The sequence below is a fragment of the Danio rerio genome, chromosome 12 (genome assembly GCF_052040795.2).
Source record: "Danio rerio strain M-AB ecotype USA chromosome 12, GRCz13ab, whole genome shotgun sequence".
Lineage (NCBI taxonomy): Eukaryota > Metazoa > Chordata > Actinopteri > Cypriniformes > Danionidae > Danio > Danio rerio.
Genome location: NC_141032.1, coordinates 4,378,941 through 4,397,343, shown reverse-complemented (window position 1 = coordinate 4,397,343; position 18,403 = coordinate 4,378,941). Strand labels below are relative to the sequence as shown.

General features: G+C 33.6%; 2 protein-coding genes across 8 annotated transcripts in view; one reads left to right on the top strand and one right to left on the bottom strand.

Annotated features, from left to right (window-relative positions):
• nif3l1 (NIF3 NGG1 interacting factor 3-like 1 (S. cerevisiae)) overlaps nt 1-9,055 on the bottom strand; it is a 41,807-nt gene extending 32,752 nt beyond the window's left edge. For 6 of the 7 annotated variants that reach the window (XR_015503573.1, XR_015503575.1, XR_015503574.1 and 3 more), the window contains exons 1-3: nt 8,992-9,055; nt 4,519-5,154; nt 2,464-2,620 (exon numbers count right to left, since the gene is read on the bottom strand). Coding sequence is in view for 4 of the 7 variants with exons in the window: in XM_087275375.1 (XP_087131501.1) it covers nt 2,464-2,620; nt 4,519-5,140 (779 nt within the window). In the remaining 3 variants the exon portion in view is untranslated. The remainder of the gene's footprint in view (nt 1-2,463; nt 2,621-4,518; nt 5,155-8,991) is intronic. The other variant, NM_001029968.2, reaches the window with a different exon arrangement.
• Nucleotides 1-18,403, top strand: part of tlcd3bb (TLC domain containing 3Bb) — a 538,378-nt gene that overhangs the window by 390,943 nt on the left and 129,032 nt on the right. The gene's annotated exons all lie outside the window — the stretch shown is intronic.

Here is an 18,403-nt window from a genome sequence, read left to right as displayed (position 1 = left end):
TTTGGACCTGTCCAGCTTTGTTTCCTTTTCGGGAGTCTGTTTTTGATTCATTTTCAGAAATTACATCTATTAATATTGATCCTTCTCCGTTAATTGGCCTGTTTGGAGTTCTTCCCCCTGACTGTGAGTTACCATTTAGTTTTTCTGAATTAATAGCTTTTCTGTCATTATTAGCTAGGCGGTGCATTTTGTTGCAGTGGAAGTCTCTTCAACCCCCATCCCATACTCAGTGGATTAAAGATGCCTTATTTTGTGTTCAATTAGAAAAAAAGTAAACATAGTCTCCGAGGTTCAGTGGTTAAATTTTCTAATATTTGGTTGCCATTTTTGAAACATGTCAAATCTTTGAGACTTGAGGCAATTACTGTGGAGTGAATGGTTGCCATTCTTTCATTTTTGTTTTGATCTGTGCTTCCAATTGAGTATTAGTGCTGCTGATATAGCACAAACATACAACTTTTTCTTGACATAAAACCACAAGTTTTAAGAACGTGCCACCCCCCAGCCTATTTAGTTTAATACATTTTCCCTTTTCTCTTGCTTTTTTTTTATTTCTTTTCTATTTTTTTATTTATTTATTTATTTTATTTTATTATTATTGTTTATTTTACTTAATACACCATGCTGTCAACCTCAACGTATGGTACCGACCTGTTTATATGCTCAATTTGAAAATTGATTTATGCTCATCATATAGTGTTTTTGCATGTCATATACTGTGTGTCACACAATATGAGGGTTATAGTGTGGTTTATTCTTATTTTTTTATTAATGTTGTACTGTTATATATATATATATATATATATATATATATATATATATATATATATATATATATATATATATAATAAATATATATATATATATATATATATATATATATATATATAATAAATATATATATATATATATATATATATATATATATATAAATAAATATATATATATATATATATATATATATATATATAAATAAATATATATATATATATATATAAATAAATATATATATATATATATATATATATATATATATATATATATAAATAAATATATATATATATATATATATAAATAAATATATATATATATATATATATATATACATATATATATATATATATATATATATATATATATATATATATACATATATATATATATATATATATACATATATATATATATATATATATACATATATATATATATATATATATACATATATATATATATATATATATACATATATATATATATATATATATATATATATATATATATACATATATATATATATATATATATATATATATATATATTTCTGTTTGTACTGTTATTGTAAAATTATTCAAAAAAAATCTAATAAATAAATCTTTAAAAAAAAACTGTGCAGAGCTGCAGCCCTCCAGAAAGTTTGAAAGCCCTCCAAAGAGTTTGAGACCTGTAGCTTAAACTATTAAAAATGTTAATAAAAGTCACTTTTTAAAACTTTGACTTTTACAACTTCTACTTTTCAAGATTTAAAGTTGTTAGAAGAAAGACAAAGGTCCCATTAGGGTTGTCCCGATACTAGAATTCAGTACCAATCGATGCTGAAACTTTAAAATCGTCCATTTACTGCAAACATTTATGAGCTGTTGAGCACAATCGTAAGCAGTGCTGATTTGCCTGTGTTCACGCTGTCAACAGAAATGACTGTGATTCGCCGTGAAGGTCATCAGTTCACCAAACTCACTGCTGTCCACAAAGTGTAACTACAGATACAGGGACCCTGGAGCGTTTTAAAGCCGCGATTCATCAGTGGATCACTCATATGTCAGCTTCTAGAGAAACCAGCTGATCGACGTGACTTTGAAATGCTTTAAAACCAAATTTCAGTATCGATTAGTACCTAACTCCGGTATCGTGACAACTCTAAGTCCCATAATGCAATTCAAAAACATAAATAATACAAAAAAAAAACATTCATTCATTCATTTTCTTGTCGGCTTAGTCCCTTTATTAATCTGGGGTCGCCACAGCGGAATGAACCGCCAACTTCTCCAGCAAGTTTTTATGCAGCGGATGCTCTTCCAGCCGCAACCCATACCTGGGAAACATCCACACACACATTCATACACTACGGACAATTTAGCCTACCCAATTCACCTGTACCGCATGTCTTTGGACTGTGGGGGAAACCGGAGCACCCGGAGGAAACCCACGCGAACGCAGGGAGAACATGCAAACTCCACACAGAAATGCCAACTGAGCCGAGGCTCGAACCAGCGACCTTCTTGCTGTGAGGCCACAGCACCACTGCTTCGCCCAAAATAAAAACATGAATCTCAAAATATGGAAAACTGCTAATTTACAGATATTTTTTCACAGCGTGTAGCTATAATTCTGTCTTTTGCGCACGCACACACATTGTAATATGAATGCTAAAATAATATATTGTGCATGCTTATGTATATTCACTTTATTCTAGTGCACTGAAAGGTTTCGCTGCCCTCTGTGTGTCTCAGCTGCTCCAAAAGGCTGTTTACTTCTCCATCATCCATGCATGAGAACTCAATCCTGTGTTTCTGTGCACCGCTAGAGACTGCTTGACTTAATACCGACACTTTACCTCTACCTGTGGAAAAAGACACAAGCACAGGGTGACCATGAGTTCTCATTTTAAGGCACATCCTGGCCAGGTTTTCTATATTTCGCTTTATCATCATCCTTCAACAGTGATATTTACGTTAAACTGAACTTAAGTTTTCAAAATAAGCTTTAATTTAACTAGAACTGCAGCAGCATCCTAAACGACTCTCCTGCCTGCTTGATTTGCTGGATTTCCACAATCAAAATTTTTTTTATTTTGAATTTAATTAATTTATTTGTTTTTTATTATTATTTATATAAGAAAGTCTTAATTAAGAAAGTCAAAATTAATAGCCCCTTTAAGCAATATTTTTTTGATAGTCTACAGAACAAACCATCATTACACAATAACTTGCCTGATTACCATAACCTGCCTAGTTTAGCTGTATAGAAGTGTCTTGAAAAATATCTAGTCAAATATTATTTACTGTCATCATGACAAAGATAAAATAAATCAGTTATTAAAACTATTATGTTTAGAAATGTGTTGAATAAATCTCTCTGTTAAACGGGGGCTAATAATTCAGGGGGCTAATAATTATACATACAGTATATTATATATATATATATATATATATATATATATATATAATCATTCATTTATTTTCTTGTCGGCTTAGTCCCTTTATTAATCTGGGGTCGCCACAGCGGAATGAACCGCCAATTTAAATTTAATTTAGAGGATGCCCTTCCAGCTGCAACCCATCTCTGGGAAACATCCACACACGTATTCACATACACACTCATACACTACAGACAATTTAGCCTACCCAATTCTCCTGTACAGCATGTCTTTGGACTGTGGGGGAAACCGGAGCACCCGGAGGAAACCCATGCGAACGCAGGGAGAACATGCAAACTCCACACAGAAAGCCAACTGACCCAGCCGAGGCTCGAACCAGCGACCTTCTTGCTGTGAGGCAACAGCATTACTTACGCCACTGCTTCGCCCACATAGTCAGAATTACAGGGCAATATATATATATATATATATATATATATATATATATATATATATATATATATATATATATATGGTTTTTGCCCTTTAAATAAGGTTGATAGTACACCTATACACTTCAAAGATCATTAAATTTCACAATTTTTAACACTCAAGCAGTATGGGACAAACTAAAAGTTCTCACAATTATGGAAAGGAAATAAATACGATAAAATAACAATATAATAATGAAACCATTAATCACAATTGTTATTATTCTTTGCCCAGCACTATAAATTTATATATATATATATATATATATATATATATATATATATATATATATATATATATATATATATATATATATATATATATATATATATATATATTAGCTGTTTTCCCCCCAATTTCTGTATAGTTTTAATAACTCATCTCTAATAACTGATTTATTTTATCTTTGTCATGATGACAGCACATAATATTTGACTAGATATTCTTCAAGACACTTCTATACAGCTTAAAGTGACATTTAAAGGCTTAACTAGGTTAATTAGGCAAGTTAGGGTAATATATATGCAAATATATCAAAAAATATATAGCTTAAAGGGGCTAATAATCTTGACCTTAAAATGGTGTTTAAAAAATTAAAATCTGCTTTTATTCTAGCCAAAATAAAACAAATAAGACTTTTTCCAGAAGAAAAAATATTATCAGACATACTGTGAAAATTTCCTTGCTCTGTTAAACATCATTTGTGAAATGTTTAAAAAAAAGAAGAAAAAAATCTAAGTGGGGCTAATAATTCTGACTTCAACTGTGTGTATACTTTTTATATTATAATTTTTTTGACCGTTAACATTTTTATTCGTACAATGATTTTAATTTTTAAATGGCACATATGGTCACCCTACTCAAGTAAGAAAATGTAACACTGTATTTACCCATTCCTCCAACAAGCCAGTCATTAACGCCTCCCTCAACACTGTCCCATGAAGTGTGTGGGGAGAAAATGCCAATGCCGTTTTCGATTGCTCTGACTGCCAAACGCTGCTTCCAGTCCTTCTGCAGCAAACGCTTGAAAGGCCGAAAGAGTGGCGGATGGTAGGAGACGATCAGATCACACTTCATCCCTACAGCTTCATCCATGACCGCCGCCGTCAGGTCATTAGTGAGCAGGATTGTTTTGATTGGACGAGGTCTACTAGGTTCCACCAATAGGCCAACATTATCCCAGGATTCAGCCAATGATAATGGAGCGAGCTGTTCCAAAACCTCCAGAACTCCCTTTAAATCCATGTGTTCGGCAGGACGAGTGGATGCAGAGAGAAAACGGATCGTTCTGTCAGAGCTCAGTGCAGGATAACAGGATGCTGAGAGATGAGAGTGATGGAGAGAGAAACGTGGGAGAGCTGAATATGCAAAAAAAGAAGTGAAAACAGAACGTGGGGATGAAAAATGACAAGAAGAAAGACTAGAGATAAATGTCCTGGTTTTGGAGATGCTAAAGTTGATTCTGCTCAATCGGAGAAGTTTTCCAGACAATTGCCCACATCGGGCCAACATGAGGGAGAGAAAAGCTGAAAAAGAATGAGAAATATAAAACATGCAAAACAAAACATCATCATTTTATGAAATATAAAATGTGCCACATACAGCTTTTTAACGATAGTTTAGTAGCATACAGACAAATAAATAATATATTTAAAAAAAAACTACAAATTAAAAACCACAAATTAACATAGTAACATTTATCTCATGTCAAATCCACAAAAAAATTTATATATATATATATATATATATATATATATATATTAACAAATCCTATGTGATGAATACTTATTTGCCATTTGCTCCTTAATATTTCGTATTCAGAATGATTTGTAATTTACAATTGTAATTAGTTGTAATTAGCATTCTGTTAGCAAATGCAAAAATAACATTTATTTCATAATGTCACGTGTGTATTATTTATATTTATGCAACGTATGAGTAAATACTGCTTTATTAAAAAATATATATTATTTTCCAACGTTTTTACTTCAGTACCTTGTGAAAAATTATATCCTATTGTATGTAAATAATACTATTAATGTATGTAATATAAACTGTAAAAAAAATGATTGTAAGTTAGTTACGAATGAACGGATTTTGTAAAAAAAAATTAAAGGAGCAAGGGACAAACAAGTAACTAATATTGATTATTAATAATATTGATATTCTCATGTTAAATAATTGTATTTATAAATGCAGCATCTGCATTATATAGTTTCTAAAAATGTATCTTTTAAGTGAATTTACTAATTTAATTATAAATCATAAAACCCTGCTTGGATAAAAAAAAACATTTAAGATATTGTTATAATTCATTACACTTGTTATAAATCATAATATTAAAATTATCAATTATGGTACTGTTAGAATGTATAATAAATTAATAAAATACACACATTTAATTGCTTTGATATTTTCTCTTATATTTTTGATTTTTATAACTGCAATGAAAATTAACTGCAAAATTAATGCGAAATTAAACTAGAAAAAGAAATTTGTTTTCACCAGGTACTAAAGTCACAAGCATGTTTAAACATAAAAATCAAATAATATATAATGATTTTCCATCTAAAACTAATCGTAATTGATTATTGTATAGAAATATATAATATTGTTCAAATTATGATTAAATAATAAACTAATAAATACGTACTTTTATCAAAATTAAATGAAAAGAACGAGACACGTTTTGCATTTGCTTGTTGCAAACATCCTTATCATGAATTGTAATAATATATATATATATATATATATATATATATATGTGTGTGTGTGTGTGTGTGTGTGTGTGTGTGTATGTATACATACAAGTAATTAAATTAGTAAATTCACTTAAAAGATACATTTTTAGAAACTATATGATGCAGATGCTGCATTTATAAATACAATTATTTAACATGAGAAAATCAATATTATTAATAATCAATATTAGTTACTTGTTTGTCCCTTGCTCCTTTAATTTTTTTTTTACAAAATCCGTTCATCTGTAACTAACCTACAATCATTTTTTACTGAAAGTTTGCATTATATACAATAAAAGTATTAATTATATACAATATAATATAATTTGTATAGGGTACTGAAGTAAAAACGTTGAAAAATAATATAGTTTTTTAATAAAGCAGTATTTACTCATCCGTTGCATAAATATAAATAATATACATGTGACATTATGAAATAAATGTTATTTTTGCATTTGTTAACTGAATGCTTTGTATTTATAATGATTATTAAGCTAAAAGGCTGATTTCTAGAGTGGTAGTCTGGACTGCCATCCTCAGGTAAAACTCAACTTACAGTGAATGACAGGGAAAAGCCTGTCAGTTAAACTGCGCTATATTAAACTGGATAAAACTTATGGAAGCATACCAGTAGCATAATTCAATTCAAAATGTAATATGCAAAATGGCAATGCAATATGTTAAATGGCAATGTATTTCTGTATTTGAATTTGCATTTTCCAAGACATATGAGCAATGTTTGGTGCAAAATGAAAATGTAAATTAAATTACATTGTTTGCATTTCTCATTTCAAACACTGTTTTAATTTGTAAATTGTATCCACATTTTAAAGCTTTATAAGTAGCAAAATTAAATTGAAAATGCTATACACAAACTGAATTTGATGTGAATAAAGTACAAGCAGAAACTGTGGCAAAATGATCATTTAAATGTTATTTGTCCTAAATGCATTTACACTCGCGTCTAGGAAATGCAGGATTACATTTTCAGCATAACAGCATGGGATGTGTGTAGCAAAATTAATTTTGAAATGTAATACGCAAAACAATAATGCAATATGTAAAAGGCAGTGTATTTCTGTATTTCAGTTAGCATTTTCCAAGACATATGTGCAATGTTTGCTGCAGAATGAAAATGAAAAAAACATAATGCATTTTCATTTAACACATCGCGACGAATGAAAGCCGATTTGATATTGAAAATGCATTCTGGCCTGGCCACGCCCACAGACGGCCACCGTTGCTGCAAGGCAGGTTTTAGGTTATGTCGTCACAGCTGCCGCGAGGACTATTTGGGACATTTGGCAGCATAAACATGGCGAAGTCTGTTCCTCAGCGGCTTCGTGAAGCTGCACGAGCCCTCGAGCGTGAACTGGGAAATACTTTAGAAAAGCAATCACCTCCTAGCTCAGTAAACTTGGCTTAAGGTTTGATATTCGCGCGCGCAGTTTTAGGGATCATCTGCAAATTACATCAACATAACCAAAATGCACAGTAACGCAAAGCAGAAAAAATTCAGGAGATTCCAATAAATGGTTAGAGGCCAGACTGATTTAATACAGGTAGCAAAGCTACTATACCTCTAACTATATGGTACATACAATGCAGAAATAGGCAATAGCTCTTGTCATAAGCACACAGTACACATCAGCTAAAGCCCCTTTAGGTTCTGTCGATGTAATTTGCAGATGATCCCTAAAACTGCGTGCGCGAATATCAAACCTTAAGCCAAGTTTACTGAGCTAGGAGGTGATTGCTTTTCTAAAGTATTTCCCAGTTCACGCTCGAGGGCTCGTGCAGCTTCACGAAGCCGCTGAGGAACAGACTTCGCCATGTTTATGCCGCCAAATGTCCCAAATAGTCCTCGCGGCAGCTGTGACGACATAACCTAAAACCTGCCTTGCAGCAACGGTGGCCGTCTGTGGGCGTGGCCAGGCCAGAATGCATTTTCAATTTCAAATCGGCTTTCATTCGTCGCGATGTGTTAAATGAAAATGCATTATGTTTTTTTCATTTTCATTCTGCAGCAAACATTGCACATATGTCTTGGAAAATGCTAACTGAAATACAGAAATACACTGCCTTTTACATATTGCATTATTGTTTTGCGTATTACATTTCAAAATTAATTTTGCTACACACATCCCATGCTGTTATGCTGAAAATGTAATCCTGCATTTCCTAGACGCGAGTGTAAATGCATTTAGGACAAATAACATTTAAATGATCATTTTGCCACAGTTTCTGCTTGTACTTTATTCACATCAAATTCAGTTTGTGTATAGCATTTTCAATTTAATTTTGCTACTTATAAAGCTTTAAAATGTGGATACAATTTACAAATTAAAACAGTGTTTGAAATGAGAAATGCAAACAATGTAATTTAATTTACATTTTCATTTTGCACCAAACATTGCTCATATGTCTTGGAAAATGCAAATTCAAATACAGAAATACATTGCCATTTAACATATTGCATTGCCATTTTGCATATTACATTTTGAATTGAATTATGCTACTCGTATGCTTCCATAAAAACTTGACAGCAGTCTGTATTCATCCAGATCACTCTAAACAAACTAAAAACTCATTATATCACATAAATTACATTTAATAACTCACTGAATATGTCGCTTCCACGAGCTAATGAAAGCAGCGGCTGTCAGTCTTCTTCTTCTTCTTCTTCTTCTTCTTCTTGGTTTAAACCAGCTTAAGGTGCATTTCCGCCACCTACTGTGTTGGAGGGTGAGACAATAAAATAAAATAAAATAAAATAAAATAAAATAAAATAAAATAAAATAAAATAAAATAAAATAAAAATTAAATTAAATTAAATTAAATTAAATTAAATTAAATTAAATTAAATTAAATTAAATTAAATTAAATTAAATTATAAAAAAATAAAAACTTTTTCCCATTAACTCCTGTTACTTTCCTAAAAAATTTTAAAGAACGCAGCTGTCAGTCCATACTCAGTGGTTAGCACTGTCGCCTCACAGCAAAAAGGTCGCTGGTTCGAGTCCCAGCTGGGTCAGTTGGCATTTCTGTGTAGAGTTTGCATGTTCTCCCCATGTTGGCGTGGGTTTCCTCTGGGTGCTCTGGTTTCCCCCACAAATCCAAAGACATACACTATAGTATTGATGAATTAGGTAAGCTAAATTGTTCGTAGAGTAAGTTTGTGAATAGGACTGTATGGGTGTTTCCCGGTGATGGGTTGCAGCTGGAAGGGCAGCTGCTGCTGGATAAGTTGTTGGTTGATCCTGCTGTGGCGGCCCATGATTAATAAAGGGACTAAGCCGAAAATAAATTAAATTAAATTAAATTAAATTAAATTAAATTAAATTAAATTAAATTAAATTAAATTAAATAAAATTAAATTAAATTAAATTAAATTAAATTAAATTAAATTAAATTAAATTAAATTAAATTAAATTAAATTAATTAAATAAATAAAATAAATTAAATTAAATTAAATTAAATTAAATTAAATTAAATTAAATTAAATTAAATTAAATTGAATTGAATTGAATTAAATTAAATTAAATTAAATTAAATTAAATTAAATTAAATTAAATTAAATTTAATTTAATTTAATTTAATTTAATTTAATTTAATTAGCAGATTAGTTAAAAATAATTGCAGTTTTAGAACTCAATATAATAATGCACTAAAAAATATAGTCTAAACATCCTGTTTCAAGTTTTAAACATCTCTAAACCATCAAAAATAAATAAATAAATCATAAATATCCAAATCCAGTTTGGGGTTTAATCAGGAACTCTTCAAAGATGCTTCTACTGGTACTGGTTTACAATGTATTTAACACCCTTTGGGTCATATAGGTCTGTGGCATTTTGCTAAAGTGCTTATTTTCAACTACAATGCTGCATAATTACTGTAATGTATGTGTCATTTGCTGAATTGTGGCGAAACATGGCATTATGAAAAGCTGATCTGCAGTCAGAGGTCATGATCCTGATCAACCAATAATGCTGGCGTCTGACCCGCTGTGCAATATGAATATGAGAGATTAAAGGGGATAAAACATCCTGTCGTGCATGTTTGAGGGATAAAAGCTGAACTGGTGGGCCAGAAGCCACAATCATTACATCATTTGTCGACATGTTTGGCTCTTAAACGGCTCTATTTTTCCTGAAATATATATATCGTCATCTCCTCCTCCAGCTGGTTATATATTATCTCATGTTCTCCGCCGTTTCAACATTTCATTTAGAGTTTTTAGTATTTTCATTAAGTACTTGTAGGATACTAGTATATATCAGGAGAACCAGTAAGAAATGAAACAAATAATCAAGTTAGCAAAAAAGCATAAAAATTTTTTATAAATACACTCACTGGCCACTTTATTAGGTACACTTTTCCAACTGCTCGTTAACACAAATTTCTAATCAGCCAATCACATGGCAGCATCTCAATGCATTTAGGCATGTAGACATAGTCAAGACGATCTGCTGCAGTTCAAACCGAGCATCAGAATGGGGAAGAAAGAGGATTTAAGTGACTTTGAACGTGGCATGGTTGTTGGTGCCAGACGGGCTGGTCTGAGTATTTCAGAAACTGCTGATCTACTGGGATTTCACGCACAACCATCTCTAGAGTTTACAGAAAATGGTCTGAAAAATATCAAATATCCAGTAAGCTGCAGTTCTGGCAAATTCCTCGTTGATGCCAGAGGGCAGAGGAGAATGGCCAGACTGGTTCCAGCTGATAAAAAGAAAGGCAACAGTAACTCAAATAAGCACTCGATACAACTGAGGTCTGCAGAGGAGCATCTCTGAACACACAACACGTCCAACCTTGAGGCGGATGGGCTACAGCAGCTGAAGACCACACCGGGTGCCGCTCCTGGGTTGTTTAGTCTTTGGTTAGTGTTGTAGGTTGTTGGAGAACGTGAGTTGTTGATTCTTTATTCATTCTTATTTAGTTGTGACACATGATTTGTTGGATTGTTTTGGTTGTAATAAATTTATTAATTTAGACAACTTAGTTCATGTGTACTCTTCATGTTGCGTTCCCTTCATGACTTAATTATTTTGATTTGATTGAAAAAGGGTTTGTAACATAAATTGGCTAATGACTAAGGTGTAGAGCAGTTTTACAATTTAGAAGATAAATAAATAGGGCAAAAGGTTTACCTGTAATCTTCTGAACTAATTTGTGGATTTTTTTCCAGTGTGTCTTAATCATGTCACAGTCCCAGAATACATGCATCACAGAACCAACATTGGATTTGCACTTAAAACAAAATTGAGAAACATCTTATTTAGACAAACTGGTGTTAAATAAGCTCTGTAAAGGAATTAAACATTTTGCTCATGCATGGTTTGATATTGTGGCACCTTCATCTACTCATTTATGATGTGAATCTCCCGTTCCACCCCATCCCAAAGGTGCTCTATTGGATTGGGTTCTGCTGACTTTGGAGGCCATTTGAGTACAGTGAACTCATTGTCATGTTCAAGAAACCAGCCTGAGATGATTTGCGCTTTATGACATGGTGCGTTATCCTGCTGGAAGTAGCCATCAGAAGATGAGTATACTGTGGTCATAAAGGGATGGACATGATCAGCAACATTATTGCAACCGATACAGCAAGCAATTGCTACTAATTGGCCCAAAGTGTGCCAAGAAAATATCCCCCACACCATTACAGCACCACCACTAGCCTGAACTGTTGATACAAGACAGGATGGATCCATGCTTTCGTGTTTCACGTCAAATTCTGACCCGAACATCTGAATGTGGCAGCAGAAATGGAGACTCATCAGAGCAGGCAACGTTTCTCCAATCTTCTATTGTCCAGTTTTGGTGAGCCTGTGTGAATTGTAGCCTCAGTTTCCTGTTCTTAGCTGACAGGAGCGGCACCCGGTGTGGTCTTCTGCTGCAGTAACATACTGCGTAACTGTCCTACAGTAAAATACAGTTGATGTTACATATATATGACAGTAAATTTCATAATACAGTGTCATTGAAACTTTCTCGAAAACATCTTGCATAAATTCCAACCACAAAGATATTTCACTATGGATGTTTGTTCCAGACGCTGCAGAATCTCACAGATTTGCTTTAATTTCACAATCTGCAAGGTTACTAAGCATGTTGGATTTTTGATGAGACGGCAAAACCAGTGTGTGTGTGTGTGTGTGTGTGTGTGTGTGTGTGTGTTATATAAGTTTTTAATCAAGCGCTTTTGGGGCATGAATCTGACCTTGGCACCAGACACGAGCAGCGCGCATTGTGCAGGACAGATGTGTCCTCTAAAGTCATGTTCAAGGGAAAAAGGGGTGTTAGTTGATTTTGGGTAATTTGTGGCTTATAAGCTCTCCAATCCCAGCTGTCAGGCAAATACCGCAAGCACTGGCAACCGAGACAGGGAGGATTTTGGATGTGTGTGTGTGTGTGTGTGTGTGTGTGTGTGTGTGTGTGTGTGTGTGTGTGTGTGTGTGTGTGTGTGTTTGGTCAAATCGCTCTGTTCTGGGACAAAACTGAGGAGGACATGTTCCCAAATAGTACAAATAGAGCTGTGCGATATGACAGTATATATTGTATGTGTGATTTGGGATGTGTGTGTGTGTGTGTGTGTTTGATCAAATCGCACTGTTCTGGCTGGGACAAAACTGAGGAGGAAATGTGCCTATATAGTATAATGCTGCAGATTAGCCCAGGTGGGCCCAGGGGTGTAACTACACATTTACTGAGGGGTATGCAGGTTCAAGTTTTGCGCCCATGTAAAAAGTTTAATTACACTAAACATTTTAAGTCACAAAGAATTACATCTCATCCCACCCCAAATTTCTTTTCAATCTCAGTTTCCTCACTAATTAATTATAGCACCTTGACATGCTTTGCTTCTGTACTTTTTGCACATATGTGAAAACAAAAGGATAGATATGGGAGTCCTAATGGGCAAAATGACTTAAAATGTAATCACTTCTCATATTCAAGGTATGAGCTTTGCATGAACAATTGACTGAAACTGCTAATACACCTCACACAAAGTGAAATAAGAAAGAAAAACTAAAATGTTTAGTGTAAAAAAATAAACAAACTGAAATGTTCTATTTTATCAAAATTTCATGGGCAAACTTTTATTGTAACTAAATTTAAAAAGTTTTGAGCAAAAAAGTTACCAAAAGGCCCTGATGCATCAATATGATACATCATACATTTATAAAAACATGTGTATGGTATGAAAATTGATCTTGAAAGAAGGATTAACAAACATCTCAGTTCCAAATAATGTGATTATTTGTTCATGTGTTAGTTTTAACAGGGTTTAAAATCATTATAATCAAATTCATATGGGAGAATTTTTAATTCAAATATTATTTTAGATTTTATCTGAAATATATTGAGGTCTGTCCTTACAAAATCACACATTTTGCGCGATCCCCTTATTTTGGCAAAATAATTAATTATTTAATAAAAATATATATATATATATTTTTCAGTTTATCTTATAACTTTTGACCTCAACTGTATTGTATGTATGATTTGACATTTTATTTTGACAGAAATTTAAAAAATGTAAACAGTTACAGTACATCTACATAACACTTTACACTGTCTGACCGCATGTTATTGTTTTAAAGGATTTTGAATTAAAACGTGTCTGCCAACGTATGCAACTCATGGTATATTTTTTATTTATTAAAATACAATATTTTACTCGTCTAAAATGCAAAATAAAGATGTTATTTTCTACATGCAACCGAACCCATGCGCTCACACGCCATAATAGCCTTTTATGCGGAGGTGTCGGCGGCACATAATGAGTTTTGCAAGTTGACAAAAAAGTTTAAATAATATGATGGTGATCCTATATAGACTAAACATGCCTCCTGGAATATATATATATATATATATATATATATATATATATATATATATATATATATATATATATATATATATATATATATATATATATATATATATATAAATATATATATATATATATATATATATATTTGCATGAAGCTAAATAGAGGGATGATGAGTCGTGGAGGACAGACTTAATAAACGGGTCTAAGACAACATGCACACAACAGATAATTCTACAAAACATGTTTGTTTGTTTTTTATTTTATTTTATTTTATTTTATTTTATAGAATTGTCTATAGCAGTGTTTCTCAGACTCTTTTCACCAAGTACCACCTCAGAAAACATTTCTGAAATACATACTAGGTCTAATTAAGCGGCTTCAGCTCTGCACAGTTCACACGTGGCAGATTATTAATGAATATTTATTATTGTCAGTCACTTTAAACATAATAAATAGTTTGAACAATAACACACTTACAGGTAAAAAAAAAAAGATAGGCTAAATAAAACGTCAACGTTTAAATTAAAATGTGATTTGCGAACTGAGGACTGAGGGGCTTGGGTGAAATTCCAGGAGACAGACCAAAACGGGGGATGGGTCTAAAATACGGGAGACTCCCTTCAAAAACGGGAGTGTTTGCAGGTATGTAGCCTAGACTATCTTCTGGGTTTGTGCTTCAGGGTCACATATACCATTTAGACTTTTCCCCTTTCAATTCTGAAGAACAAAAGTCGAAATTCTGAGATCATTTCTAGCCAGTAGAGGAGCGGGAATTCTGCGAAAATGGCGATAGAGATGACATCCTGGGCCTAATCAGCTCTACCTAGCAAGCGAGCAGAGAGGGAGACTTATTGTCTGCGTTATTTTAGGTCTGTTTATTTGCGGCACAGTCGGGATTGTATTATTTTATTCTTAACCCCCTTTCTATTTTCCTAAATCTGCGATTTGAGGCTGTACATCTGCCGTTTAGCTTTCTTACGCAACAGCGTCAAAGTTGGATCATATCTGTTGCGTCGAAGAATCAGCAGCCATTTTCTTCTTAAAGGGACAGTTCACCCCCAAAACCAACATTTACTCACTCTTTACTTTCCCTCAAGTGGTTACAATCTTTTATAAGTTTCTTTCTTCTGTTAGGATATATTTTGAAGAAAGCTGAAAACTTTCAACAATTAGTAGGAAAAGCTATGGAAGTCAGTGGTTCCAACATTTGTCAAAATATCTTCTTTTGTGTTCAACAGCAGGAACAAATACGCCTGAAACAAGTGAAGGGTGAGTAAATGATGACTTTAAAAGGATGAATTTTAACCTTTAAGTCATCAAGTCCTCTTCTGTTGAGTCTCTCTGTCCCTTTGTTCAGTTATTAAAGCTCAAACATAATCCGGGATGTTTTGGGGATTTGGGGATTTGCTGTCTGATGTTCATGAGCTCATTCTGGCCTTTTTTCTCTGTTGAGTTGTTATATTTCCTGTCACCTTGTTTTTGTTTGCTGCATTCATTACCCTGGTAAGAATTAGTGATAGTGATTAGCGAGTCGCTCAGGCAGATTAATCTTAATGTTTAGCCATTTTCAGATTATTGTGTTGAATATCTGTGCCCATTGAGTTAGTTATAACAGCTCCAAAGAGTCAGATAATAAGCATTTTACATTGTTGTTTTTTATTCTTTTATTGAATAAATATGAGTCTGTGTTTATGTTATTGTTATGTTTTTTTTTTAATTTATGATTTTAATTAAAATGATAAGTTTAATGTTTTAGGTTTGATTTACAGAATTTCCATTATTGGATTTCAAATAATATCTTGGACAGTTTGATTAAGTTTAATTGGCCAGTCTATTTTTTGTAATAAAAACAAAACAAAACAAAATACCCAGTTTGTTTTGCTTTGAAGACCTTTTTATAAAAAGAAATTAGAGAAATTGCCAAAAAAAAAAAAACAGTGTTAAAATAAGTTTTAATAATAAAATAAAATAAAATAGGCAGTTTATTCTGCTTTAGAGACCCCTGATAAAAAAAGAGAAATGGCCAAAAATGTTTAAATTAAATTAAATTAAATTAAATTAAAGTTGAGTCATCCATTCATTCATTCATTTTTTTCAGCTTAATCCCTTTATTAATCCGGGGTTGCCACAGCAGAATGAACCGCCAACTTATCCAGCAAGTTTTTACGCAGTGGATGCCCTTCCAGCTGCAACCCATCACTGGGAAACAAGTTGAGTCCATTTTTAAAAAACTCTGCTGCAAGTTCCCTTACATATTAAGTTGACTCAACTCAAAAAGCATTGCAGCAAGTTCCCTGACAATTTTCAGTTGTCAACTAAAAAAGCCCAGCAGCAAATTCCCTTACAATTTTAAGTTGTGTCAACTCAGAAAGCTCTTCAGCAAATTCCCCTACAATTTTAAGTTGAGTCAACTCAAGAAGCTCTACAGCAAGTTCCCTTACAACTAATGCTGAGTTCACACTGCATGACTCTCTGGGCTCGCATTTTGTTGCTGCTTTGTTTACACTGCAAGATGGATTGGCGACAGGGGCTTTCACATTGCATGACTTTACTATAGGAAGAATCGTTGACAACTAGGTCGTCCAAACTACGTCTCACAGCCAAAAACCCGTAGCATGTCTTTTGTTATTAACTACATAATGAGAAAGAAGCCTTTAATGGGGTGGAAAATGTACATATTTGCTCACCTGGATTTGAAGGGAATTAGCCATTTCGCCTCAACTTTCTTTTTTAACTTTCTGTATGAACCGTCAAACAGACACAGGTGCTCCTGTCAAACCTCCACTAGTTTTTCCTCCATTTCTTGGGTCCAAAAAAAAACGAAAATGAGCGCTTTTAATTTCTCCCTGAACCTCCCGGTGGCCTGCAGGTACACACACACACAAGTGAATGCTGCTGTCTCATTGGCTGTAGGCGATGGCTGATGTTATTTTCAGTCAAAACTCAATTCACACAGCATGATTTGAATTGCCGACAGCTCCAGATATTTAGCACACCAAATATCTCACAGGCATCGGCGACTCAACGGCGATTCTCTCAGATCGCGTCTTTGATAGTTCACACTGTGTGCTTGTCACTTATGCCTAGTTCAGACTGCGTGATTTTAGCCCCGATTTTGGCTCGCCGACAGGTTTTGAGAAATCGCCGACAAATGCCTGAAATCACAGGCAAATCGCTGCTCGTGCACGTGAGTGACAATCACACAGGATGAACTATTAAAGACGCGATCTGAGAGAATCGCCGATGAGTCGCCGATGCCTGCAAGATATTTGGCGTGCTGAATATCTGGAGCTGTCGGCGATTCAAATCATGCCGTGTGAAATGAGTTTTGACTGAAAATAACATCGGCGATCGCCTACAGCCAATGAGAGAGCAGCATTCACTTGTGTGTGTGTGCGTGTGTGTATACCTGCTGCAGGCCAGCGGGAGGCTGGGGGAGATGTTAAAAGTGCTCTTTTTTGGTTTATTTGGACCCACGAAACGGAGGAAAAACTAGCGGAGGTTTGACAGGACTCAGGAGCAACAATGTCTGTTTGACGTTTCATACTGAAAGAAATTAGTTTATTATCAACGTTGAGGAGAAATGGCTAATTCCCTTTAAACCCAGGTGAGCAAACATGTACATGTTCAACCCCATTAAAGGCTTCTTTCTCATTATGTAGTTAATAACAAAAGACATACTGCGTGTTTTTGGCTGTGAGACGTAGTTTGGACAAAGTTGTCGGCGATTCTTCCTATAGTAAAGTCATGCAATGTGAAAGTCCCTGTCGCCGATCCATCTTGCAGTGTAAATAAAAAGCAGCAACGAAACGCAAGCCAGATAGACATGCAGTGTGAAAACATCTGTGACACGACTACTTTGAAAATCATGCAGTCTGAAGTCGGTATTACTTGCACGAGCACGGATTTGCCTGTGATTTCAGGCTTTTGTCTGCGATTTCTCCAAACCTGTCGATGACTTAAAATTGGGGCTAAAATCACGCAGTCTGAACTCAGCATAAGTTGAGTCAACTCTAAAAGCTCTGCAGCAAGTTAACCTTGCAACTTAGTTGAGCCAACTCAAACTCTGCAGCAAGTTTCATTACAATTTTAGGTTGAGTCAACTAAAAAATCCCTGCAGCAAGCTCCCTTACAATCTTAAGTTGAGTCAACTCAAAAAGCTCTGCAGCAAATCTTACAATTTTAAG